The 26,335-nt window shown below is 41.0% G+C and overlaps 2 protein-coding genes across 4 annotated transcripts in view; one reads left to right on the top strand and one right to left on the bottom strand.

Moving 5' to 3' along the window:
- On the bottom strand, nucleotides 1–21,070 carry synpo2la (synaptopodin 2-like a). Its single transcript, XM_042336830.1, has 5 exons — nucleotides 20,865–21,070; nucleotides 19,124–19,502; nucleotides 10,404–10,555; nucleotides 7,968–8,986; nucleotides 1–5,303 (listed from the first exon to the last, which is right to left on the bottom strand). Exons 2-5 carry the CDS (start codon nucleotides 19,226–19,228, stop codon nucleotides 2,707–2,709), a joined length of 3,873 nt encoding a protein of 1,290 aa, XP_042192764.1. The 5' UTR covers nucleotides 19,229–19,502; nucleotides 20,865–21,070; the 3' UTR covers nucleotides 1–2,706.
- An 822-nt stretch (nucleotides 21,071–21,892) lies between these two features.
- The window catches only part of sec24c (SEC24 homolog C, COPII coat complex component), a 33,040-nt gene continuing 28,597 nt past the window's right edge, over nucleotides 21,893–26,335 (top strand). For all 3 annotated transcript variants that reach the window (XM_007898062.2, XM_007898061.2, XM_007898060.2), the window contains exon 1: nucleotides 21,893–22,026. The gene's annotated coding sequence lies outside the window, so the exon portion shown is untranslated. The remainder of the gene's footprint in view (nucleotides 22,027–26,335) is intronic.

Raw genomic sequence — 26,335 nt, 5'->3', positions numbered from 1 at the left:
TAAATGAGTCAATCACGTTTCATTTTATTATCTTACACCAGCATACATTACATGATTTAAACATTGAAGCTCACATTCATAATCACACAGGTATCTCTTGAAACAGTAAAAATAATGCTGCATATAAGAAACAATCCCTTTCTGTAAGGTATTTGTTTAGTGCAAGCTTGTACTTTATTCATTGTACCTACAAACTTGAAGTGCATTAATCCTACAAATAAGATCCTTACCTATCCCCCTCACGAGCAATATCTGATTTTATAGATGTTCTTAATGTAGTCCTTGATTTTCATTGGTTGTAAAGCTATTTTGAATGTTACTTTTGTTAGTTAATAAAAAATATTTTTTGATAAAATTCTTCCTTTTATGTCTGTCTCATGTATAGATTTCCACGCAATGAGGGCATTTTAACAACTGAACAAATGAATATAGCAGTGCCAACCAAAATGTGGGTTAATGCTGTTTGAATATATTTTGTTCAAACCTAAGAATAGATTTCTGGTTAAAGAGTTAATAAGTGTGAAATTAAAGTTTACTAAAAATAGCAAGAGCACACAACATAAATAGATAGCAATATCTTCAATCAGACTTTTTTTCTAACTAATTTAGATCAATATTCCAAATAGTATTAGCATTTCAATGCCACTTTCAAAATCTAAATATGTTTGCAAAATCAGAGTGATTAAGGTTTGGGATAATTATGTAAGCTATTTGGAAATGTATGTAAATACAAAAATCTCACATTAACTGTATTGAATTGTATACACTTCATGTTAGTTCTTCAGGAGCTTTGTGTTGGTCACAAGGTGATTGTGATTTAATGGAAAAAAATTGCAAATCTTTCCCCTTGCAATATCAAACATTATGACTTAGCCAGTTACCTCTCATTGAGCTAATCCCAGTTGCATTTACTCTGCCTCTATCTCGACTTACAAAAACCCCGACCATCCAGTGTTCCATCTCATCCAGTCTTCCTCACATTTTCAATCAATATCACGTTTTCTTGCCATTCTAACTTAATATATTGCCTTACATTTTATCCTCATGTTTCTCATTCATCTTAGTATGGTATGTGACACTATCACATTAAGATATAAAATACAGTCCGCAGTTTTATGCCATTCATTTAAGAATTAAACTGCAACAAATCATATTTCCATATGTACTATACCATCTCAGAATGCAAGCTCATTACTCCCTGATGAGACCTGCTATACATGTTGGTATTTGGTACTTGTACTAAGAAATCATAGACTTATCTGAATTTAATTTTAGTACAAATCATTCAGATCAAATAATCTTGTTTACTTACTGCATTACATTGCTTTATTATCAAACTCAATGTTGGGATCCAGCCATATGTCCAAGTGTTGCGATCTAACTGCTATTGTTCCAATAAACAAGATGGAAAATATCTAAAGTGCCTACACTTGTCATAACACCAGCATAATCTTTACCCAGAGGGTAATGAATGACTGCAACAAGCTACCAAGAAGGGTGGTTGTTGCCAGGCCCCTTGGACTCACATCTGGAGATAAAAGTTTAATTTAGTATTCATAGTCTACCACTAGAACCCATTAGCATTTTTTGAAAATATTCTGTTAATAAGTTGACCAGTGTAAAAATATCATGAATGTATCAATCGTATCAGACAATTTTGACTTTTCTAATACAAGATTGCGCAACTAAAAACTAGAGCAACTAAAAACTAGAACAACTAGTGATGTGACTAACAATTAGTTCTTGAGCACTATCCCTTTTTGGAATATTTTCATCTAAATTAATTTACCCATATTACAGATATGATATCTGCACAGAGGAATCTGAACATCTCCAAACTTATGCCTTATATTAGCATAATTTCTCCAAGTGATTTTTCTTTCAAACAGGTTATTCCCCCAACCCTAGTTACATCCACACTGTCAATACGTCATGCTAGATAATTGTAAGAACAATCCAATTCCATTCCATCTAGTTACAGTATCTACCCATACTAGCATGACCATTTATAACTTGTATATTATAACTTTGAACTGAAACTAGAGGCAACTGCCATGAATAATTGGATTTAGAAAGAGAAAATTCTCAAAACATAGATCAGTCTTTATATTCTTTTGCACACCACTGTCGGTTATATATGTAAATTCAGTTTTAGCATTCGAGTTGCATTTTGTTAAATCATACACTAAAATAACACACAGTATATATTTTAAAACAGAAAGTTTATCTGTTTCAAGAATGGGACATTTCAGTTGTTAACTTACTAACATGATCTTTTACCAAGTGTTGGAACCTATCTGCTGATGTGTTGAGATATACCTGGCTTCTAGTGATTCACTGATTTCACCATAAGGAAGTGTTGCCCTACCAATAAAGTATTATGGGTAGATGACATCATTGTGGTTTGTATTCTGTAAATGTTTGGTTCAATTTTTAAAAGATGAGTATGATCAAACAGACTGCAATAGTGTAATTCTACCCAAATGCACATTATTAAAAGAAGGATTGGCAACTTTCCAAGAGGTGAAATTGATTAGATGTTACAAGCTGGATTTTATCCACACATAGCATCATGTGGTTCAACGTTTTGGCAGAGGATTATGTTTGGCTGCAAACTATTCAAATGTTCCAATTTTAATGGGTCTTCATTCAGTATGAGAATTTAGTAAAATTCCAAGAACTTAAAATGGCTGCATTTCTCAAGCTCTACACTCCAGGTCTCCACGTGTGGCTGTGAGCTCCAGTTTTTGCAACCACAAACCTTGGTCTGGGCACTTGAATCAAGGTTTTCTTTTGAATTTGAATATTTTCTCTTGGTGACTCATAAGATGTGAAAGCAACTGGCTGGCTAACTCTTGGTGCACTGGATACTTGAGGTAATGCTGGTGGTGGCGACATAGGTGCAGACATCCACACAGGTTCAGCAAGAGTTGTAGCTGATCTTGGGGCAATAATAGTGGGTGTCATTGTTGGCACCGGGGTTGAAAAACGTTTGATTTCATAAGCTCGTGTTGTTTTTACAGGAACATGTTTTGTGGAGATGAATGACATATTATTCTGCTTGCCAGGTTGTGTGGATGGAAGATTTCTTGGTAAGCTTTGTGTTCCCAACTTTGCTGAATCAAAGTTGAACATTGCTGGGTTTAATTGATAAGGCTGATGCCTCATAAAATCTATTGCTTTTATTCCCACCTTTTGATTCACTCCTAGTTTTCCTTTTTTGTCCATTTTAGCACTGGAAGTCGCAGCTTGAGATCTACATGCTGCTAGTGGATAGGACGGCGAATGCATAGGATTGTAACCAATTGGAGGTGGAGCCCGAATGTTGGGAGAATACTTCCACGTGGATGGAAGAGAAGGAGTTGGTGATGGTACTCTTGGGTGAGAAGGATGAGTAGGCACAGATTCAACAACAAACTTGTCCATACGACTTTGCCTTTTTGCAAAAAGTTCAGCACCTTTTCCTTTCAGCTGAGCTATACCTGAGGTGACGTTTCCATTTGAAAGGGGAGAACCATAGCCAACTATATAAGGCTTTACATGAGGCTTTGGAGCTACAGGTGGTGGTGTCTTTTGCTTGCGTGCTTGAGACTGCATAAAATTTGATGCTTCTGCCCCCAGGCTCAAAAAGTCTTCCTCTGGACCAGACTCGAAACCTGCTCCTAAATGATCAGGCTTTGGTTTTACATCCAAATTTTGCACCAAGGAAAGAAGTTCAGGGTTTGGTGAAGGCTTTGGCAGCTCTGTGACAGTGAACATTGGCTTCCTAGTGCTCCGCTTGCGAGCTTCCTGCAAGATTCCTGTTCTAGCAGCAGGAATCGAAATTCTTTGTTCCCTTGTCACTAGATTCTCTGATTGTTGGGATGCTGACCAAGCTACTGATGAAGGGCTCCCAATTGAAGAAGCCTGGGTATTTGCATTAGCACTGGCAGAACCTTTGTTTTGTGACCCTGCTGAGGAGATGTGGAAGGTAGCAGTGGTAGTGACTGGGCCATCGGATATTGAGTAAGGGTTCACTAGAGGATGTGAATCAGTCGCTGATAGTGAAGATGAACAAGGAATTGCTGAGGGTGGGGATGAATAAGTAGCTGGTGGGGGTGAATATGGAGTTGTTGAAGGTAGGGGTGAACAAGGTGTCACTGTGGGTGGGGTTGAATAAGCAGTCGTTGAGGGTGGAGGTGAATAAGGGGTCATTGAGGGTGGGGGTGAATAAGGGATTGTTGAGGGTGGGGGTGAATAAGGGATTGTTGAGGGTGGAGGTGAATAAGGGGTCATTGAGGGTGGGGGTGAATAAGGTGTTGTTGAAGGTGGGGGTGAATAAGGCACAATTTCAGATGGTGAATATAAAGTCATTCTTTTCTTTGGATCCAAAGGCTTTTCTGCCAACCCTAGCTGAGAAGTAGCAATTGCGGTTGGTCTGGAGATTACTGCTGGTGGTGGTGAGAAAGGTGTAGCAAGTCTGTTTTGCATAGTGGGCTTCTCCTGGGCTGTTGTTCGAGATGGTGGATTTTGTCTGAAGAACACCGGCTTGGTTATTGAGAATGCTGCTCCTTTTCGGTTCTGTACAAATCCTGGAGTGAATGGTCTTGCAGTCCTGTTTATTACTCCAGTTGGGAAGGACACATCTTGAATAATGGGTTGGGACTGCTGCTGTTGACTTGATCTTGTAGTCTGTAAATGAGGTTCTGCACTTACTATTGAAGACATATGTACTTCTGGGGAAATGTTTACATTTGTAGGTACATGCATAGGGGTTTCACCATATACATCTGAACCTCTGGACCAAGAACTATCACCATTCATCATATTGCAGTTCATAACTTCAGCTGTTGATTTTGGTTTAATTTGTTGAACACTCTGTTGCATCTGAGCTGGACCTTCTTTACGAGTGTGCTCCCCTGCTCTCTGCCTTTGATGTTCAAACAACAGTACACCCTTACTGTTAGTTTCCATTAAACCCTGTGGTTCAGATTTTGGCTTTTCTATATCCAGATACGAGCTGTCCCAATCTGACCCCGTGGACTGATTTGTTAAACTCTTCGCATCAGAAAATGCTTCTTCATCAAATTCAGATTCACTGGTTGGCAAAATCTCTCCATCTTCATCCAGATTATTCCTATCCTCATCAACACTTCCATAACTAACTAGAGTGTACTTCTTAGCTCGTTGACGGCGTTTCTTGAACATGAGTACTCCCTTTGAATGAGGGTTGGGTGCTGATGTAAGGAGAGATGCAATGGTTTTGCATTTTGTCCTGGCTTCCTTCACCTGCTTTTCCTGCACACTTTCACTCCGATGCAGTTCTGTAATGTTACAACAGAATTTGACAAATTATTGCTTGCTCAAATATCGACCTGCTGTGCAACTATTTCATGCAATTAGTTGTATTTGTTTCAAAACTTTAACATGGTAGTAGCTGACTATTCCCTTGTCAAAACAGGATATTTTCTTTTCTTCTCTTGCTCAAAATAACATGAGCACAATTTCTAAGATTCACCATGGATAATTTCCAACAGCAAAAAGCTTCCGTTTTATCATTTAATGTATATGCCCAGTTACTATCATCATTTCACCCTGGTAAAGTGAAGATTTGTGACTGATGACAAAATTGTGATCGAGTTGAAATTTCCAAAACAGAGATTAAACAAAAAAAGACAACAAGTGGACAATGAATATTAAAGAGAACCCTATTGTATTTAAACGTTTCCTTTGAGGTACTATTCTACCAAAATAGGTGTCTTCATTTCTGATTAAACATCCTCTCACACAAAGAAAAATGCTTTTGAAAAGGATGGTTGGCAGTAAAAATACAGCAAAGTCCAGTGTTTTGCAGAAATATTTTGAACAAACTGTCGTGAGGATGTATCTCACCAAAATATAGGTTCTACAGATCAAGCTGGTTTTATTCGATTCCCAGCAGGTCGAAACCTTGGGCAAGTTTCCTTACTCCACACGCCTGATAATAATCCCTCAAGAAAAAGAAACAATAATAAATTGGTCACTTCAATCCATGACTGTTTGTGAGACACTGCCGTGCGCAATTGGCTGCCGCGTTTCGCCCACAAATATACAGGCAATTCTTTTACAGTATATTGTGTGAAGCGCTTTGAGATGTCTCAAAAGTCGTAATAAAGCACTTTATCAATAGCAAGAATTATTATTACTTATTATTATAAAGTTTACATCACCATAGTGGATTTCCGCAGGTGCCAGATGTCCATCTGACCAAAGACATAAAGCTTACCAATTCTCATCTGATCTCCCATTGCACTCCTTCATCACACCTACACGTGGTTAGAATGTTGTACTCTGGGTTATCACACACACGCACACACATACAGAACACCTGTAATCAATATTTTCATACAAGTGAGCAATTAATGGATTTTAATTTAACAGTTCTAAATATGTCTGAGCATCTGTTCAGTTTTTTTTTAAATTAAGATACATAGATGTATCAATGACAATCCCTTAAATTATTGTAATATATTATATTATTATTTAAATTATTATAATAATTAAATTAAATGATTGCAGCCACATTTCTGCAATAAATATATGCAATCACCCATATCTTTACTGCAGTTTAAAAATATCTGACTATTCACATTATCCTGGAGTTCTGCCCTTCCCTTTCACTTTAATTTATCAATGCTACAATAACATTGACGAACTTCATTGGGGTAAAATTATACACAATATACACACATTGCACGATCATCTTAGTGCATAAGTTCGTCTTGAAGAAAATGAATAACCATTGAAAAATATACTGCTTTAGGAACCTGCATAGATGTGCCTGTTGCTAGCATTCTTCTTTGGATACCGGGTACTAGAGTTCTGCATTCTGTAAATCCTTGCCCATACAGGACTGGAGGCGCTCACGGGCTGGAGAAAACCCAAGGCACAAAATCTCCAAACGTCTCTCCCACCTCCTTTTTAAGCCCTTTGTCCAGCCACCGAACAGGACACGGAAAACAAATTATGTCAGTTTGACTATTTTTACCAGGGTACATACCAAATAGCTTAACGACAGACATTGTCATCTGTCACTGTCCAGTCCGACCTTCAGTGGATTCTTTTGGAAGGAAAAGAGGTTTACCCCCTCAAATAAACTGAACAGATATTGATTGACGTAAGTGTGAAGCACTGAGGTGTCTCTGGGTCATGCCAAGATGTACATTAGCTACTGAAAATACCCCTCCTGCCATCAACTCGTACAGAGAGTCCAGCAAACGAGCAGCCAAATTTGGAGGTTTGAGATAGTTGGCTGGTGGGAACAAGGAATAGACAGAATGTGGCTACAATTAGAGAAAGATATGCCCTTTGTTTACGATAAGGGAGATTAAATTACACAGTGGATATTTAAATAAGTTACATACTGGATATTCAAATGATAAGGCATGTCAGACCAATTATATCATCAATAATAATTTTCCTTGAACTTTAACAGGCAGCGTTAAAAGTGTTTCAACGTTGTTGGATACACGACTCCAAATGGTAGGTCCAATTTCGAAGCAAATTATAAGTGGTGTTTTATTGCAAAAGCTAAATGGCCTTTTTTGATCAGAAATCTAAAATTAGCCAAAGACTGAGTTATCGCAGTTGGTGGTGTATTTAAACGCTCGGGGTTTGAAGTGCTGTCCCCACTGACAATGGCATTCCCAGACTATCACATAACACACACACAGACAGACAGACAGACAGACAGACAGCTGCTGTCACTGCCTTTCTGAGTGTTTTGCTCACATGTGCGTATCATCGACGTGACTTCACGTTCCCACAATAGCCCCCGAACTGAGCCCAGGAAAGAAAGCTCGAGATTAGTTGTTTTCTTTTCCTTTTTTAAAAAAAAAAACCCACCACCAGCACCAGCACCACCACCACCAGCAGCACCACCAGCAGCACCAGCACCAGCACCACCAGCACCCCACAGGTCACCGTAAAATAAAACAACGAGCACTCACTGGCTTGTCTGGCTTTCTCCCTGTAGGTCGTGGTCAGCACTTCGTCCACCGGATGACTCACCGGACCCACCATCGGGACTAACTGTACGTCTTTCAGGTGGACTTTGGTGGGGGACGGCAGTAGGTTTTGCTCAGGTGAGCCGGAGGGCACAGGTACCTCCTGAAACCCGCTGTCGGCCTCCGATGTGTCCGGGACGCCTTGCCGGCTGCTGCCCCCGGGCCCTGGCCCTGGCCCTGGCCCTGGCCAGCTGTCCGGGTAGGAGGCCACCTCCACCTGGGGCTGCCAGATGTTGATCTTGGCTTCCACCCGCCTGGGCTGGAACATCGCCTCGCGGTTTCTGCAGCTGACCCCCGGGGGCCGGTTCCGATGATCGACCGGGTCCTGGGAGCAGGTGCGAGCTCCCGAGTCCGGCTGTGCGGTGCGGGAGAAGCCGGAGCCGAGCTCTGGGGCTGCCGGTCCGCCGGGGCTGGGGCCGGGGCTGGGGCTGGGGCTGGGGCTGGCACTGGCAGCGCTGGCACTGGCACTGGCACTGCCCCCCAGGCTCAGGTGGCACTCGCTCCCGTTGCGAAATGCGCCTCTCGGTTCCGGGCGCGAGTGGTGGAGGTGCTCCGGGGCGCTGTCGTACTCGCTCTGCTCCGACGCCTCGTCGGCCGAGCCCACGCGGGAGGTCTTCACGCTCTGTCGGGGGGAGGAGATGGGGCTCTTTTTCTTCTGCCTGCGCTGTTTCTCGCTTGTAATGTAATCGGCGTCGCTGTCGGTCTCCCCGTAGTAAGCCTCGCTGTCTGGGGGGGAGGTGTAGCTCTCCACGTGGAGCCGCTGCCTGTTGGCTTCGGTGATGGAGTCCGGGCTCTTCAACACCGACTCTCGGGGCGACGCGGCTGTGCGGCGGATCTCGATCTCACGCCGCTCCACGGCGGAGGGGAGGGGGGCTCTGGGCGGTGCCTTTGATGGTGATGGGCTTCGGGCAGAGGGAGAGGCGCCGCGCAGACTTGATTCAGCCTCTGGGCTCCAGGAAACCCTAGAACAAGAGTCAAGTTACCTCTCCGCAAAACAAACAGCAACTGATGCCCAGTGTCCATTCTCAGCTCAAACAATTGAGCCAAACAAACTAACAAGACCTCTCCCCCCCCCAACCCCCCCCACACACACACACACTCACACACTCACACACACACAGATTTCACCAACTACCAACCAGTGGCATCCAAAAGACTGCCTTCCTTCAAAGAACACGGTACACATGACATTACTAATGTTATTAATGTGCTTTTTCACTGGACAAACGAATTCAGCAAATCTCAGAGTGAGTTAAGAGCCACAAGAAATTCATCTGAGACCTCTGCACTGCTCACCACCACAACATCAGCCGTATAACAGTTCTTCCCAGGTCAAAGTTGTATCCTGTCATATAGGGATGGGGGGGGGGATGCTCACCCCTGTTTATCTATTCCTTTCCTGAACGCAGATGTTTATTCACTGGGTAAAAGATTTAGAGTTAGGCCATCTAACAAGCGAGACACCTGAGTTCAATTCCAGGCAGGTCAGGGCGAAACCTTGGGCAAGTTTCCTTACTCCACACGCCTAATAGTAATCCCTCCAAAACCCCAAAACAATAATAAATTGGTCATTTTCAATCTACGACTGTCTGTGGGACATTGCTGTGCGCAATTGGCTGCCGCGTTCGCCCACAGATATACAGTCAATTCACTTTACAGCGTGTTCTGTGAAGCGCTTTGGGACGTCCTCCCGACGTGAAAAGCGCTATATCAAATGCAAGGATTTTTTTTTTATCTCTTCAGCACCCAGCGCAGGTGACCGTTCTTGGTGTGTCAGTCAAGTCAGTAAGAGTCAACAGGCTATTTGACAAAACTGGCATAACAGCCAAACCAAGCCATGTACTGCCTTCGTTCTGCAGTCGCACAATAAGATAACACCAACACAACAGCACAAGGGGCACAGGTTTACAGTTTCAAAGGGAAATTTTAGGATGGATACCAGGAATTATTTCTTTATCTGTGGTGTAATTAATGCCTAAAACAGGTTGCCAAGAACAACTGGTTATAGCTAGGTCTCAACATTAAAAGTTATAGTTCAACAAATTCATCCTGCTGAAGCCTCTTTACTGCTACTACAGCATCAGCATTTTGTATGGGGGGGTAACTTTTCAAGATTTTTTTAGGGAATTGTACTGGAATTTCACACTGAAAAATCTAAATCGATTCAAATCTACTCTGATATGTTTTCACATTGTGTGGCACCAAGAAATGCCCATTGCAATCAGGGCCAATATGGAGACGCATCTGCTTGGGTTAGTCCTGGCTATAAACATGTGTCTAGTTGGGGACTCTGCTTCCTCCAAGGAATATTTAGACTTCAAGGATGATTTACCAGTTCAAATTGGTTGAAGTTGGGCAATTATAGTATCTATTTTGTACCTTTTAACCAATATGTGAAGAGTCCCATTGGAGGAATCTATGATGTGCATGGCGTCCGCGTGTGATATACTGAAACAGGATTTCCCATTAATGGACAGCAGTACATCATTCTCACACAGTCCAGCTCTACCGGCTTTACTGCGTTTCCGGACCTGCAATAAAATAAACGCAAGTTCCATCAATCTGGTCTAAAATGATTTGGAAACAATACACTAAATTGGTTGAAAGCCCTCAAATAAATAAGTGGTGCAAAATATTGCCCTTATCTTTCATTGTGAAAATTGATAGGTCACTTGCATACAGTATGCTCATTAAATAGAAATCAAGTTGAATTCACGATAAAGTCCTATATATAAAAAAATTTAAGATGGAATTATTAGTAGAGGGATTATACGAGGTTTATATAACACTTTTAAAATATTTTCTTCAGAAAATAATTCTCGACAGCTGTAAAATGACTATTTTTGATTTTGACAGATGGACGTAGACGGGTACAGGAATATACTGTATTGAAAGATCCTTATTATACATCAGAGAAGTTCCATGCCATGAACATAAGGCCAACATCAGCATTAAGTGCTGTGCGCAGCTGCGATGTCCCTAAAACCCAGAGGACTATTTTTATACCTCACGGCAGGCAGAGTGTTTGGGATTTCAACATGAATTACCGTCACTTTAAAGCCTCTTTCGTGTAATCCTGTTATCAGTCCATTCGTTTTGTGTTCTGAATGTTGTCATTTAAGAAAGGAGCCTGCACAATTTCATGGCAGTGTTGCCCACCCCCCACCACCATGCTGTTTTTAGGCAAGGTATGTGTGAAACATTGGGTGGACGGAAATGTTCTATTCAAAGCCTGTCCTATCTGAGCAAGGTTAATGCAGCTGCCCTTTAGAGGACTGGCATCTGAACCCTTAAGTTTATATCCACTCAAGCTTGCCCGGATGGATTTGTACAATGTAAGGGGGAAATATTTTTTTCAGTAAGCAATGATTTATCAACTTGATGGGATATCATATGACACAGAGCATGGCAATTTGTCATATATTCCTTTCATTCTTGCAAGGGAAATTCGGGAAGGTGATAATAATTCTAAAAAAAAACATTTGTTTTAAACAAAGTACCGAAAGTAACTGAAAACGGGGAACCCTAAGGAAAGGATTTACAAAATTAATGGACTCGGTGTATATCAGGATGTAAATTAAGATGAAATGAAATTAGACAGAACAAGGCGTTTGGAGTGGGTCGTCTTCAACCTATGCGATTGAAGTGAGGATGAATGGGTATTGGCAAAAGGAAACATGGTCCATACAACAAAATCACTCAGTAATCAATAACAGTCAAATAAAGAAATATCAGGAGTGTTAAAAAGAAAAAAAAAGCTGTTTTGTGGAATCTGAAATAAGAACAGAAATCCTAGAAAGATAGATTAAGGTTTTGGGTGTATTAAAGGTTTCTTTAAAACACACCTATATATATTAATCAGAATGATGGACACAACTCATTATTTTATTCAAGACGGGAATGTCAAGATTGATTTGAGATTTAGAAGACTGGTGGAGAAATTAGCATGCTCCTCTTGAACTGAAATTATGACTTGTTCAGGAATATTTTTGCATCTTTTTGGATATTTAGGCGGCCTGAATATTTTCGTGCTGTGGTGAACAAAAAACATTATTCTAAATAATGCAGTTGCAGATTGGTTGCATTCCTGCTATGTTCACCCATCAGAAATAGTGCGATTGTGTACGTGTTTTTCACAAGTCATGCTTCCTAGGACAAAATACATTCTTTCTGTCACTCACAATTGCCAATCATGTTAAGTATGCTTGACAACACCCACTCATTGAGTTGCCAGTCCCAGGAATGCCGGTGCGATGTGGTGGTGGTGGGTGTATCAAATGAGGGCCAGAAAACTCCAAATGGAGAGTGAGGGGGAAATCAGAGGAAGCTATTCCCAGGCCACTCTTACACATGTCCCACTGACCAGTTTGGAGGCAGAGGTGGAAACAAGCCATCGGCCAAACCATAGTCATATAGCACAAAGCAGAAAGAAAATCAGTGAGAAGGAGGAAAGGAAGTTTGAGCTGAGAACTGAGTGGGTTAATCGGTCTCTTGTTCAAGTACACATCAGACTTACATTTTTTTTGTAAATTCTTAAAATTTTATTTTTCTCTCTTTTACCATCTGAACTCTCGTCCTATACCACATATACTGCCTCCCCTAACTGAGAGAAAAGAGTGGGGACCCGTCCCTGGGGTCTCTTTCATTGTTGCCCTGTAGTCTCTGCAGTCACCTTCTTTTCAGGGTAATTGGCTCTTTAATGCTTTCTCACTCTAATGCAGAAAATCATCTGGTAGTACTTTCCTCAAATGTGCTGGTTACTAAATGTCAGATCATGGGGAGTACAGTACTCAAAATTCATTAAACTAATTTTGTGCTATCTCCATTTTATTGATAGCAATTTTCATTTTATCCTTAGAATGTTAACTTTTGCTGCCTAAGTTTGTTTATGGTTTCCCTTGCATCATTTTGTTGCTCTGGTGCATTTGGCATTCCCCAGCAGTCAGGCAATCTGCTCATAGGTCTCCGTCAGTGCCGGTGTTAAACCAGTTGGTATGCGATATGTGGAAACTGCCCAGTGTGGCTTTCTATCTAATCTTTCCTCAATCCTTGTAGGGAGATACTTCATCAGTGGCTCGCTGAATGCTTTAGCCCAAGGTCAAGAACTATTGGAAAACAGGTCAATGTCCAACCTTCTCACTCCAATAACACAATAATAATAATAATAATCCTTGCATTTGATATAGCGCTTTTCAAGTCTTCTCAAACTCTCATATAAAAAAACATGCTGGATCACTCCACTTTCTTCTTGACTAACTTTTCTGAATGTCTAAGCAATTCATCAAAAATTTTGATGTTTACTCAACTGCACATTATTCAGTTCAGGTAATTGTTAATCAATTAACTGCCAGGTGCATAGGAACTGATAGTTATTAAGAAAATAGTTCAAAATAGTTTCAGATTAATTCAGATGTTTAGATGTATATATTATATCTTGATATGATTTTTATGAAAATACATGCATTGATTACCACATGAACATAAACTGAAAATTAAATGTTTGTAGGAATAAATGTGAAATGGCATCATAAAATACTCCAAGTGTTTTGATGACTTCTGTGTGTCCTTGAACTGAGGGTGTGGGCTTGACGGGCTAAAAGGTATTTTCTCCTTATATTTGTTCTCTGTATCAAATACATGAACACATAGTCACTCTGTCCTTTTTGCAGATTTGCTGGATTGAAAGCTAAAGGCAAATCCTTGATTGCCTCAGTGACTAAAATAGTCAGTGGGTCAGTGGCAGGTGCCATTCCTTTCAGTCCACACATCCCAGTCACTGCGCATGTCTTGCACTCAACATTAACTACGTTATTTAAGGCACTAACTTATTTGAAACATGCATTGAGCATTCCCTTATGAGTACTGAAAGGTATTTATTTGTACACATGCAGCATCAGCCAAAAGTGTTTTTTTTAAGAATCAGCTTCTATTTTCATTGGCATACATCATGTTCTCTATCATATTTGTAACTTTGTTTGTTCTTTCTGGTCGTTTTTTTCCTACATGTTATGCTTGTGTGTTAAAATCTAGTTCCTTCCCTTTTACTTTTCCAAACTTTCACATTTTATGAGTGGTGATTATGTTGAATTTATGCAGAAGGAGAAGTCTAAATGGAATAACATTAACACTTTTTGATTTTGACCAAACTGTGGAGGAGAGTGAAGAATAATGAATATATTGTATATATTATAATATAAGGTACATATAAGGTACATATAAGGTATTCACCAAATATAGTTGTTATAGGAATGCTGATGATAACACAGGAATCAACTTGTAGGATATAGCCCAGGTTTCATGGTATATTTGGATTTAATTCAAGACCAGATTCCTGGCAAATATTTCCACCAAGGCTTTAGTTAAGCAGTTAATTACATGTGTATACCAGAGTAGTAAACGTAAATAGTTTAATCAGCTGAATGATTTGGCAATCTCAGCCTTCAAGTGGCCAATATACAGCATAGCCAAATACTTTACTATTTATTCAGACTATGAAAAGTGCATTGCATTTACGAGTCATTACCTGTCTGACAATCATGAGAATCTATAAAACAGGCTCAAAAAGGTGGTTGACCATTAATCAGAATATAGGTTTGCCACAACAATGATTGAATTTTATATTAATGGAAATAGAGGTTACTACAGTAATGAACAACACCCACGTGTAATATTTCATGATGTAACAAATAAATGAAATAAATATCAGAAGTGGTCCGAGATAGATACTTGTGATTCCTTCCTGTTTACTCACCTGAATGATCTACAAAAATCATCGAAGGCCTTGCTATTAGTTCGTACAGATTTTCATTGTCATTCAAAGAACACATTTTAGATTTGAATGGAGTTTGGTTAGATTTTATTCATATAATTCTTATAATAGTTGTGGAAAGAAGATTAGGGGTATTCAATCAATTTACTGAATGAATTGGCTGATCCATGTCCGAGTAGTGCAGGAGAGGATGACAATAGGCTTTAGTAACCACAGGAGCTCCTAATCCTGCCATTTCTCAGTGACCCCTGTTAGAATGTATGTGTGCATGGGCGTTTAGCACCTTTCCAGAGAGAAATTCTCCTTCAATAATATTTAAATAAAATGCTAAAGAGACAATTTGCCTCAGAGCAAACATTCTTGCTAACCACAAATGAATCAAAACTAGTGTGGACTATTGCCTCACAATTTATTTTGACAATTTCTCCCTATCTCCTCTTCTGAAATAATTGATTGACTCCTTGATTCCTGCAGCAATATAATTCCACAGGTGCATTGTACCTTGCACACTATTATTCTTCGTGCATTAACCTGAAATAACGCATATTTGTCGGCTGAGCCTGTTCTCATTAAATATACACACGTGTTCATTTCAATAGGGGTCAAAGGCTATTTTTCTCTTCTTTAGTATAGGAATGGCAAGACCAATTGAAATGCTCTTGCTGCTGGCCCAGAAGGCACCAGCTAACTCAGCAAATACAGGAATTGCAAAGGAAGTTTCTCCAAGTGTCTTTGCCAACAATCCCTGAATTGAAATTGATCATTTACATCATAGCTATTGGTGGGGCATTGCTGTGCACAAATTTTCTGCCATGTTCACCTACAAATTGCTGTCATTACAGGTTGTAGCATATCCTATGAAGAGCTTTGTGAAAGGTGCTATATCAAATGCAAGGATTTGGGTTTGCTACACCCAGTGATGTCCTTACCCAATGATCCAATAGCACATGTATCTAAACTGTCATTTGAGGTCAAGTTCTTTCTTCAGAATATTTCTTCTTTGGAATTGTGTAACTGTTAATGCTGAATGATGCACTTGCCTCTCTAAAAGTAACCCTGACAGATTAAATAAAATACTATCAGGACAAAATCATTGCAAATCGTTATTGATGTTGGTGTGCAATAATCTGGGAAAGTTTGTTTTGTCACCTTGTGGCTTATGAGCTCTACAAATTCTCACTTTATGACACCCAAGATCAAAAAGGTTCATTCTCACTTCACTTAATCCATGAGGGAAGCTTCCTCATATTAACTTTCTCCTATAATATCACAAGAAAGGTTCAGATGAAGACAGCCTTTGGCCTATTAGAAGATTTAATACAAATTAGATCAATTAGGACCGGTATAAGACCTTCTTCCAGAAGGTCTAATACCAAGCCTATCACTAAAGCATTTCTTAATTCTTAATTCCCACATTGTTTCTTAATTATCTCAGATTTCCTGGTTTTAGTCAAATTTCTTCATAATTATTCAAGTTGTTCGCCATCTCTGTGCAAATAAATATGTTCTTGCGTTTGTCCTAACTTTTCTTTTCACAACACAAAACTTTTCCTTTATGCAACACCATTTAGCGACTCTTGCCTTCTGCCATGTCGTATCCAAAAATATTTTTTCAAATATATATTCTCTAAGTTGTTAATCATTTTATTTAAATCTATAACATTCTCACTGAGTTGTTGCAATCATGGCTAAAGAGCCATAGCTTTAATTCATCATTGATCATAGCTTATCCTTCTAACCCTAAAGATCAGTCTTACTGCTCGACTCAGGTTTGTCTCTAGGGCCTAGGTTTCCATCTTATGTCGAAATATTCTTCTAGTTGTGGCCAAACCACAGGACTATATAACTTGAGTGTTACTTCTGGAGACCTGACCTCAAATACTTTTTAATGTAATCCAGGATCACTTTGCCTTGTTTATTGTTGTCTCACACTGTTTAGACATTGATAATTTTTGGTCTCTTTTAACTTTTCCTTTGGCAAGTTGTATCCCCTCCATGGAATACACATGCCTCTTTTTCTTTACTTCCTCTATGCAGTACAGTACCTTGCATTTATTTATATTGAACTTAATTCACCAGTGATCAATCCAGATATATACCTGTTAAGCACTCTGTAAAATCTTGCCTACCTTCTTTGATTTCATAATGTCCACAGTGCCATTCAACAACAACAACTTGCATTGATGTAGCACCCTTCCCGCAGAGTAGCATCTCGGAGCATTCATACAAACCAGGACTGTTTCTAATTGAATTTCTGGTAGGTGCTATGTTATCTGATCTCGGCTGGTAGTTGTGGGCACTACAGTTGGCCTCAGTATTTTTAAAGTAAGGATCAGAAAAGCAACCAAGGTACTATCGTCTGATCATAGACTCATAGAATCATAAAATGTTACAGTACAGAAGGAGGCCATTCGAGCCATCATGCCTATGCTGCCTCTTTGGGAAGAGCTACCCAATCAGTCCCACTCCCCTGCTTTTTCCCTATATCCTTTCAAGTTTTTCCTTTTAAAGTACCGATGCAATTCCCTTTTGAAAGTTGTTATCACTATCCCGTACTCCTATTAAAGGTTCCTGTGCATGTAAATCAGACCAGTCATGATTGAGTAGGCTAGGATACTGACCCCCTTCCCTACAATTTGGAAAAGTACTATAAAATTGCTGACCTGCAAGGACCTGATCTCACTGTAAGTCACTAACTTCAGGAAAGGAAAAGCAAGGGATACAATTTGGAAGAAAATAGATATTGCCAAGAATAAAAAATAATCCATATGCAGTTTAAGTACCAAGCTATACTACTGCAACATGTTGAACCCAGGTACTGCATGATACAATATAAAGTACTTGGGCTGTTTGCTTTTGTGACCTTTCTTGTACTGAAACATTCCACGTGACATGACTGTAATAACAGATGTTGATGAAATAACCTTCAGAACATTTGCCATTTGCCAGCTGACAGAAACACTACCATGGAGCTCAGTCTGAAATTGTACCTGATACATAGTCTGTGGATGATTGCACAGCATGAATGTTACAAGTACAATAGTTTAACATTGCAGTTTACTAATCATTTAATTTCAATTTACACACAGATATGTTCGACTTTGTGGCATTTTCTTTCTAGCAAAATTTTTAATGTTCCAACAACTAACAGAGGTATGCATGTAGGCAAAACTGCACTGTTAGGGGTAACACTAAACCTAGACTACGGTTTCTGTTATTCTAATCCTTAAAGACTACGGTTTCTATCATCCCAGCTGCAACCTTAGAACATGACTATTTTCCCTGCTGTCTCTAACCTTATAATAAAACTAACATTTCTGCTAACAGTAACTTGACACAAGCATAATTTGAAATATCCACAATTAAGTGCACACGTCTACAAGTTAGACATTACAACTTGTTGTTATTATTGTGTGCTAGAAATGTGTTAGCTAATTGCTTAAGTCAATTGAAGTTTGAAAAATCTGCAGATTTTGCAGATTTGGATTGAACATCTAAATCCTTAGGAGAAGGTGACATTTTATGAGCCAATGATGTAGGTTTGTTTATTAAGATTTGTAGTGATTGACATTATGGAAAATGGTTAGGTTTTTACCAGTCAGGCTTTCAATGGCTCCAGTGGCCTCCATACATTCCCAACTGACCTATACTCAATAAAAAACAAAATAAAGTCATCCAATCCATAGTGTGAGCTCTGGTGATCAGATCAAATGGTCGAAAAAAATGTCTCCAGAATATATTCAAAAACAAATTGCAATCAATCTTTGTGAAGAAAGGGGGCTGGGTATTCTAAAAGCAAACTTGATTTGGGGTTGTAATATTGTAATTGATAAATCTTTTGAAACCCTCACAGTGTACGATGTTATAAATGTCCTTGCTCTCCACACAAAGTAGCAGTTGCAGCTGCAAGTTACACTTGTTCGATCGTTTCTTTGAAGTTTTTAGGTTAGGCGTTATTCTATTCACATGATATTTTAAGATAAAGTCAATGAAACAATAAGAGTGACCGACCTGAGAAAACATTTGACCTTTCAGTGTTTGAAATGCGGGTCGTTATTGAAATGTAAAGTAAAATCAATTCAAACTGGAAGGATTCTAGTGGAGGTGGGGGGGGGGGGGGGGGGGGGGGGGGATGAAAATTTACACCGTTTGGGCACTTGGTATTTTATCCCCTATTCTGTCTTTTACAGCTCATTCTCATTCAATTGTTTGAAATAACTTTGGAATCGTTGATTTTGTGAGGATTACAGTAATTTCCTGATTTGTGCGCCGCTCCTGATTAGGAGCCTTCCCATTCAGTCGGATTTGGCTGCTTTGCATTCATTCCTACCTTGGCGACTTGGAGAGGCTTCTGTTGATCGGAGCCCCCTTGAAGTCTGAAGCCCCAGGGCGCCCCACCACCCAGGGTCATCAGAACTTCCTCACCGGCCCCCATAACTTCTGTCTTTTGCTTCAGGTAATGGACCGTTCCTCAAAGGTCTTCATCCCCTCAGTTCTCAGCATGATTCACATCGTGCTCCCCCGGCAGAGCCCTCTTCCAAACACCGTGAGGAACGTGTGAGAGAGAGCCCCTGATCTCTGGACTATTCTGCGCTGCAGCAGCAGCAGCACAGGAATTGGTGCTATCATTAGGTGTCTGGTCCGCTTTTGGTTGCGGGCCAGATCTGTGCACATGTTGCGTCAATCTCATAGGACCACTGTAGAAAGATCTAAAAGGAAACCGACAATAACCGTCTCGGTCTTAATATACCTCTTTAATCTCTTTCTAACGAGCCCGTGTTTGTTTTTTTGGGTCAGTACTAAGAACAATAATCTGGTTTCCAATCACACATGCTTCGAGCATGACATCAATACTGACAGTCTGCCTTTTGGTGGGTTTATACTCGATTTCACGGGACGATTTCGCTTCTCATAGGGGTCAAAATGTGGGTTCAAAATTCGTATGAAGGCAGTAATTTACATATTTATTCAGCAACAATACGAATTTACAATATGAAGTGACTCGCCATTATTTCCCCTTTAAATTACTGCATTACAGGATTCTCTTTGGGTTGCTCTGAATCATATGATTTATTGAAGACTGTATCCGAGGCCAGACAGTAATCCCAGCCACTCAGAAAGTGCCCACTATTGGGTGGTTTTCGTATAATTAGCTGCAAAGTGACATTTAAACAAAAAACGATTTAGACCTTTGGGCTCAGATTTATTTAAAATCAAAAACCATCATTTTGATTCATCACCGGAAACATTAGGATTGGTCCATTTCTAAGGAGTCAAAACCATATGCTTATAAGCCATTAGTCAAATACCCTGTTGTACGTGACAATCCCCAACCAGGAGGATGGCAGAAGTGGAGTGTGTTCACAGCTCATTCCTCAGTATTTCTCTATTGTTGTCGATGAAATGTGAGGCCAAATGAACCTGTCATTGTCACCAACAGACTGTGCAGCATCTTGTGGTCTGACTATACTGTACCACGTAAACTGTTTAATTTTCTCTGCGGAACTATACAGAACAGGTGGGCAATAATTCACTAAACCAGTAATCTTACATTTCATAAAATTTTACTTTCAAATTCTGCTTGAGATTGTTTATTACTTCGAATTCTGCTTGAGATTGTTTATGTTCAATGTAATCACCCTGTGGATTTGGGGATTGGTTTCTCCATTGTTTTATTTTCTGGGTTTTCCTTTCCCTCTTCATGTTTTTCACTTTCAGCAAAACTGCAAGCTTTTTCTCATCATTTCCAGGCATTTTCCCAATATTAGTATAGCTAGGACTAACCCCGTATCTTGCTTAATTTCTATCTGTTTTCAGGTTGATTAAGTATTCCAAACATACTTAAATTAACTTTTTTTAACTACTGTATTAAAATTGATTTTTCAAGAGCTCTCCAGTATTTTGGTTTCTAATTCTCCTTCATTCAAATTCAAAACAAATTAATTGCTATCATATTTGCCAACATCATTGATAAAAGTGATTTGAGATTTCATCAAGTCAAATATTAAATTTATTTGCAATCCGCCAAAGCATCATAACAATTACAATACAAATTTACATTTATACAGCACCTTTCACATCGGGAACACATCCCGAGGTCCTTAATAATCCTGGCTATGCATCCAATTTGTTAGCAGGAGAGTGGGAGAGAAAAGGATGACTGAAAACGCGGTCAAAGAGTAGGTCTTGAGGTGGACTTTGAACGTGGGAGTGACTCTGTCACTTCAAGAGAGTGGGGACAGAAAGGCTGAAAGCCCAACCGCTGCTCGTGGGCGTGGGTACGGTGGAGGACATGAAGCAGCCCAGTGCCTTCTGAGTGAAGGCAGATGCCAGGTCGGTACAGTTTGAGGAGGCTGCAGAAGTAGGATGGGGTGAGATTGTGGAGTGTCTCCATTGTTGTCTCAATGTGTACTTGTAGGTATATTCAAAAAAAACCTACATTGCTCACAGTCAATACAAGAGATGAAGGTCTCCACCCCTTCACTCCCAACAATCTCCAAATTCTCTCATCAGCCTCCCACACCCCTCCAGCCCTCCCCTAACCCACCTCTCCTCCAAGCCCCCTTCACCCCTCCCCCAGGCTCCTCATCCCCTCCCCAGGCCCCCCTCACCCCCGGCCCTCCCCCAGACCACCCTCCCCCCCCCCCCCCTCCCCCAGGCCCCACTCACCCCTCCTCCAGACCACCCTCCCCAGGCCCCCCTACCACTCTCCCCCAGGCCCCCCTCCCCCAGACCCCCCTCACCCCCCCCAGGCCCCCCCTCTCCCCCAGGCCCCCCCTCCTCCCCCAGGCCCCCCCTCTCACCCCCCCCTCCCCCCTCCCCCCCCCCCTCTCACCCCCTCCCCCCCAGGCCCTCCCTCTCACCCCCTCCCCCAGGCCCCCCTCTCACCCCCTCCCCCAGGCCCCCCTCTCACCCCCTCCCCCCCCCTCCCCCCCCCCCCCTCTCACCCCCTCCCCCCCCCCAGGCCCCCCCTCTCACCCCCTCCCCCAGGCCCCCCCCCCCTCCCCCAGGCCCGCCCCTCCCACAGGCCAAAACCCCGTCTCTCAGCTCAACAAACGGACGCAGTCAAACAACGCACGTCATAGGCCACGGCGCCTGCGCAATATCCGGGTCCCGGTGGAAGTGCGTGAGCGCGGCTGCGCGTGAAGAGGGGCCGTGACCGCCAGAGACCGGCAGCGGCGGACGTGGCAGTAACCCGAGAGCCCGAGGCTGGGAGTCGGGCTGCAGCTTCCGGTGAGTCCACCCGAAACCCCGCGCATCGGCACCGGGGGCCCTGCACCCCCCCCTCCCCGCCACCCCCACAAACCACACGGCCGCCACCCCGGGGAGCAACCAGGCCCGGCCCGGGGCCCCCCTCCAAATTCTTGCCCTCCCCTCGGGGGGGGGGTGGTGCAGGCGAAGGCTCCATTGCAAGGCCGGAGCCCAACCTGGAGCCTGACTGAGCGAGGCCTCTGTGTCTCTGTCTCGGGGCTGCCGCTCGCTGGTTGCTTTTGCTCACCAGATATTTTTTTTTGAAAAAAAAACAGTGAAAAATGCCCAGAGATCGCCATGTTTTGCTCGGAGATGTCATGTCAGCGCCTCTCCTCCTGATCGGCTGCAATAGAATTGCGATGGAAGGAAATGCAAATCACATTAATTTTTAAAATAACCTGCACCCGACGTGCATTTGTGGACTAATGAGGTTGTACACTTGAATTGACTCTACTGTAGGTTTTCAGTTTCCTTTTCTCCCTCCCCCCCTCCCTCCCTCCCTCCCCCACCACATTCACAGCATGTTGTGAAAACTGGTGTATAAAAACTGCAGTGATGGGTTTGGATGATGGTTGAATTTCATTTTCTATTTGAAGTAAATGAGGAAAATTCTTCCAAGGATGAATAGAGGGAGTATAGTTGTCCGAATCAACCCGAGTTAAGGTGAAACCTTTTCCTGTGAACTGCAAATACAGTACCGTCTACAACAACTTGCATTTATATAGTGCTTGGATGGGTATTTGAGGAGCACGAGTTTGCAGGGTTATGGGGAAAGGGCTGGGGAGTGGGACTGACATTAATTGCTCTGTTCAAAAAGCCGGCACAAACTCGATGGGCCGAATGGCCTCTTTTTGTGCTGTACAATTCTATGGTTCTAACAGTGGTTGAGTCTGTCCCTGAGCCGCGAAGAGGTGAATGAGGTGACCATAAGCACAGTCGAATAGGAAGGTCTTCAGGCATGATCTGAAAATGGGGAAGGAGGGGGTAAAGCGGAGGGATTAAGGAAGATCCAAAGTTTTGGGGTTTGATAGCTGTAGATGGTGGCGTGGAAGGGATGAGGGACAAGCAGGAAGCCAGAGTCAAAGGGGGTGGAGTGGCAAGTAAACAAGGTGTGGAGAGCCAGAGCATGAAGGGAGTAGTCACTGCTATCAAAAATACATTGGCATGTCCTACATACTAACATTGCTAACTGTTTCAATCTGTATAATGATGTGCTAAAACCAATCAATCAAATTTGAGATTTTTATTTTTAAGTAAAGATTTCCCCCCAAATGATCATAGCATTAGGGTTGCAACAGCACAGTAGCTTAAATAAAGGAAAAAAAGAGTTACCTTGCTGGACTGATTCAGTAATAACAATAAATAACAATCCTTGCATTTGATATAGCGTCTTATCATGTGTTTGAGACATCTCAAAGCACTTCACAGAATATATTGTACAGTCAATTGACTGCCTATTTTGTGGGCGAAACGCAAAAAACGTAAGTTCTATCATGAAGTGTTAACTAATTCAAAATTCTCATTAAAAAAATTAAACATGTTGAGTCACGGGCCTCCAAACAAATGGATTATTTTAGATTTGAGTCTAATACTGTAGATCTTTTCCATGATTGAGACATCTGTGAATTTTGCAATTCCTGTGAGTCTGTGATTGCAGCATAGAACTGCATAATTCTAAGAAGCAGGTGGTATGGGATACAATAAGTTTACAGAAAGCCCTGTAGTTTTTTTTAAAAAATGTTAGTATTGCAGCCTTATTGTGTTCTACTATCATGGTTTTCCAAACTGAATGCTGTATACTGTTGTCTGCCACATGAAGAAAAACAACTTCCTGAGCTCCTTGTATACTGATGCACCAAATATAGAATGCTAATATTTTGTCATGTTTAGCAATTTAAATTTTAATGCAGAGATTACATGAATGTGAATGCCTCTAAAATACTATAGCAGAGATTTGTCTTAATACGTTTAATTTCTTTGAAACCTCTGTGACGGTCTCGGTAGTCTGGTTCCTGAGGCAGGCGGGTCCGCAGTATTCTAAGCCACTGTTGATGACTGTACAGCCAACCTGAATTGACTACATATTTTGTGGGAGAAATGCAAAAAAGTTCTACAAAGAAGTGTTACTAATTCAAAATTCACATTAAAAAAAGATTAAACCTGATGAGTCATGGGCCTCCAAACAAATGGATGATTTTTGATTTGAGTCTAATAATTGAGGATGTAAGCGGGGATGTAAGCAGGGTCTCCGTGGCACTGAACTGACTCCGAGTGGACATGTTTGGCAATGGAATGTCAGAATCGAGCCAACCCTCTTGACGGTCTCGGTAGTCCGGTTCTCCAGCCAGGTGGGTCTGCAGTATTCCAAGCCACTGCTGATGATGCATCAGTAGGACTTGGAAAGGCAGACCTGTCACTGGGAGCAGGGAATCCTCCCTCTCAGCTTATGTTAACTCTGCAAGCCAAGCCCTAATGGGTAGGTGGTCCTATCTGGACAAGCAGCAGGAAACTTTGCCAGACAGTGCTATAAATGACTAGCTATTAGGTTTTAGCTGGTTAGACTCATTTTGATCAGAGTGATGAAGTGATTTTGATATCAACTAACACCCAATGAAAACATCCTTCTGATAAATTGCTCGCAATTGTATATTCTTACTATGGATTATAACAAGAGTGATTATGTGATTTTGTGGCATTACTGATTTTTCTATCGAGTACTTTTTCTTTATAACAGGGATCTGTATTTTTGTGGAAGATTTTCAATCAAATCATCCTTTAGTATTTCCCTACTCCTTGAGGTGGTTAATACTTTTTCACCAAGCGGTTGCCCTACATGTTTCAATCCTCTTAACTATTTTCTATTATTTTCTTCTACAATTGCTGGTTAATTAGTATCAAACTCAAATCAGAATCTGTGTGTACAGCATCACTTTTAAATTCAAAAGGCAGACTTCTTTCAAAGTGCAATAATATGTTTGTGTCAAAATGTAACCTTTTTAAATGGGAACCAGTAGTATTCCAATTCATATTTGATTAAAAAGCTGTTCAATGTTTCTTTCTTTGCCTCATTAAAACTTGAGTATATTTTTGAATTCACAACTCAAATTGAGGCAGGCACTGATTTGTGTACCTTGCACCTATATCAGTACATTTGTTGTTAGCCTTTATGCTAAAAACTTGGTGGGTTTCGCAGTGATTGTGCTCACAGTTCTTGTAGAATAATATAACTTCTGTTAACAGCCATGCAAAATCCTTTGTGAATACATTTTGTTACAGTAGTCACTAACTCAAATAAATTGTTTGATCATTGAGAGAGAGGTAGTGGTAGTTTGCTCGAGGGACATTGTCGAGACAGGAATGCTGAATGCTGACACGATATGGAAGGAGAAAAAATGGATCTTGAATTGCTTCACAGATGCTTCATCTATACCAGGAGTGTCAAACTCATCTATCTGCAAGGGCAATTTAAGTTAGAGCTGTTCACTTGGTGGGCTGCCCTGTAAAAATGTTACACATAATACTGTATCTGAAAATGTTTATAATGATTGTGAACTGTCATTGGCTTAATGAGAATATCACTAATCCATTGCAGAATGCACAAATTTGAATATATGTCTTATATTAAAAAGAGGAGGGTTGGTTTAAAAGAAAAATTCAAGTACAGTATGTTGTGATTTTTGATGGGCGGTCCGTCATGCTTGTTTGACACCCCTGATCTATACTTCAGTTGTGTAAATTCATGTCCTATTTATACCATTTTCTGGTACCAGCACAATATGCTTTCAGGTTGCAACTTGAGAAGGATCTGGAGGGCAGCTAACTGCTAACTTATTGAAACTTTCACCACAGTGCGAGACAGCTGCAAGCGAAACATTTTTTTCAGTTCTTTTGCTTCAGTGATGGACCATCAGTTACAAGATCTAATAATGGGTTTTAAAAAGCATTGATTTGACTTAAAATGTTCAGACAGAGTTATGAGGAGACATTACAGAAGCTAGGAATGTTTGCATTGGAGAATAGATGATAGGAGCATTCTGAGTCGTAAAGAGTACACCCAAGCTGGCCTCTTTTTCTATATGGTTAATGAGTCTCAAACTCTTTGACAGTTAGGTGCAGCAACTTTATGCCGATGGCAGTTAATATGTATTATATTTTGCTCAGGAAGTGGATTGTGTGGGCAGTTTCTAGAGGAAATTGAATATTTTTTAATATGGTAATGGCATTGGGGGAGGGGTTATGTGGGATGAGGTGTGACGATTGTAAATGGAATGATATAAAACAGATTAGAATT

Source organism: Callorhinchus milii, unplaced genomic scaffold, assembly GCF_018977255.1.
Source record: "Callorhinchus milii isolate IMCB2004 unplaced genomic scaffold, IMCB_Cmil_1.0 Scaffold7, whole genome shotgun sequence".
In the NCBI taxonomy this organism is placed as follows: Eukaryota; Metazoa; Chordata; class Chondrichthyes; order Chimaeriformes; family Callorhinchidae; genus Callorhinchus; species Callorhinchus milii.
Note: the sequence above shows the minus strand (reverse complement) of the source record. Positions and strands in the feature narration are given on the sequence as shown.

Excerpts from the sequence above, each read along its gene's own strand:
- synpo2la (XM_042336830.1), bottom strand. The coding sequence starts at position 19,228 with ATGGGGGCCGGTGAGGAAGTTCTGATGACCCTGGGTGGTGGGGCGCCC. Across the intron at positions 10,556-19,123 it reads AGCCTCTCCAAGTCGCCAAG|GTCCGGAAACGCAGTAAAGC; the intron begins GTAGGAATGAAT and ends ATTTTATTGCAG. Across the intron at positions 8,987-10,403 it reads CTTCACATATTGGTTAAAAG|GGTTTCCTGGAGCCCAGAGG; the intron begins GTACAAAATAGA and ends CTCTTGTTCTAG.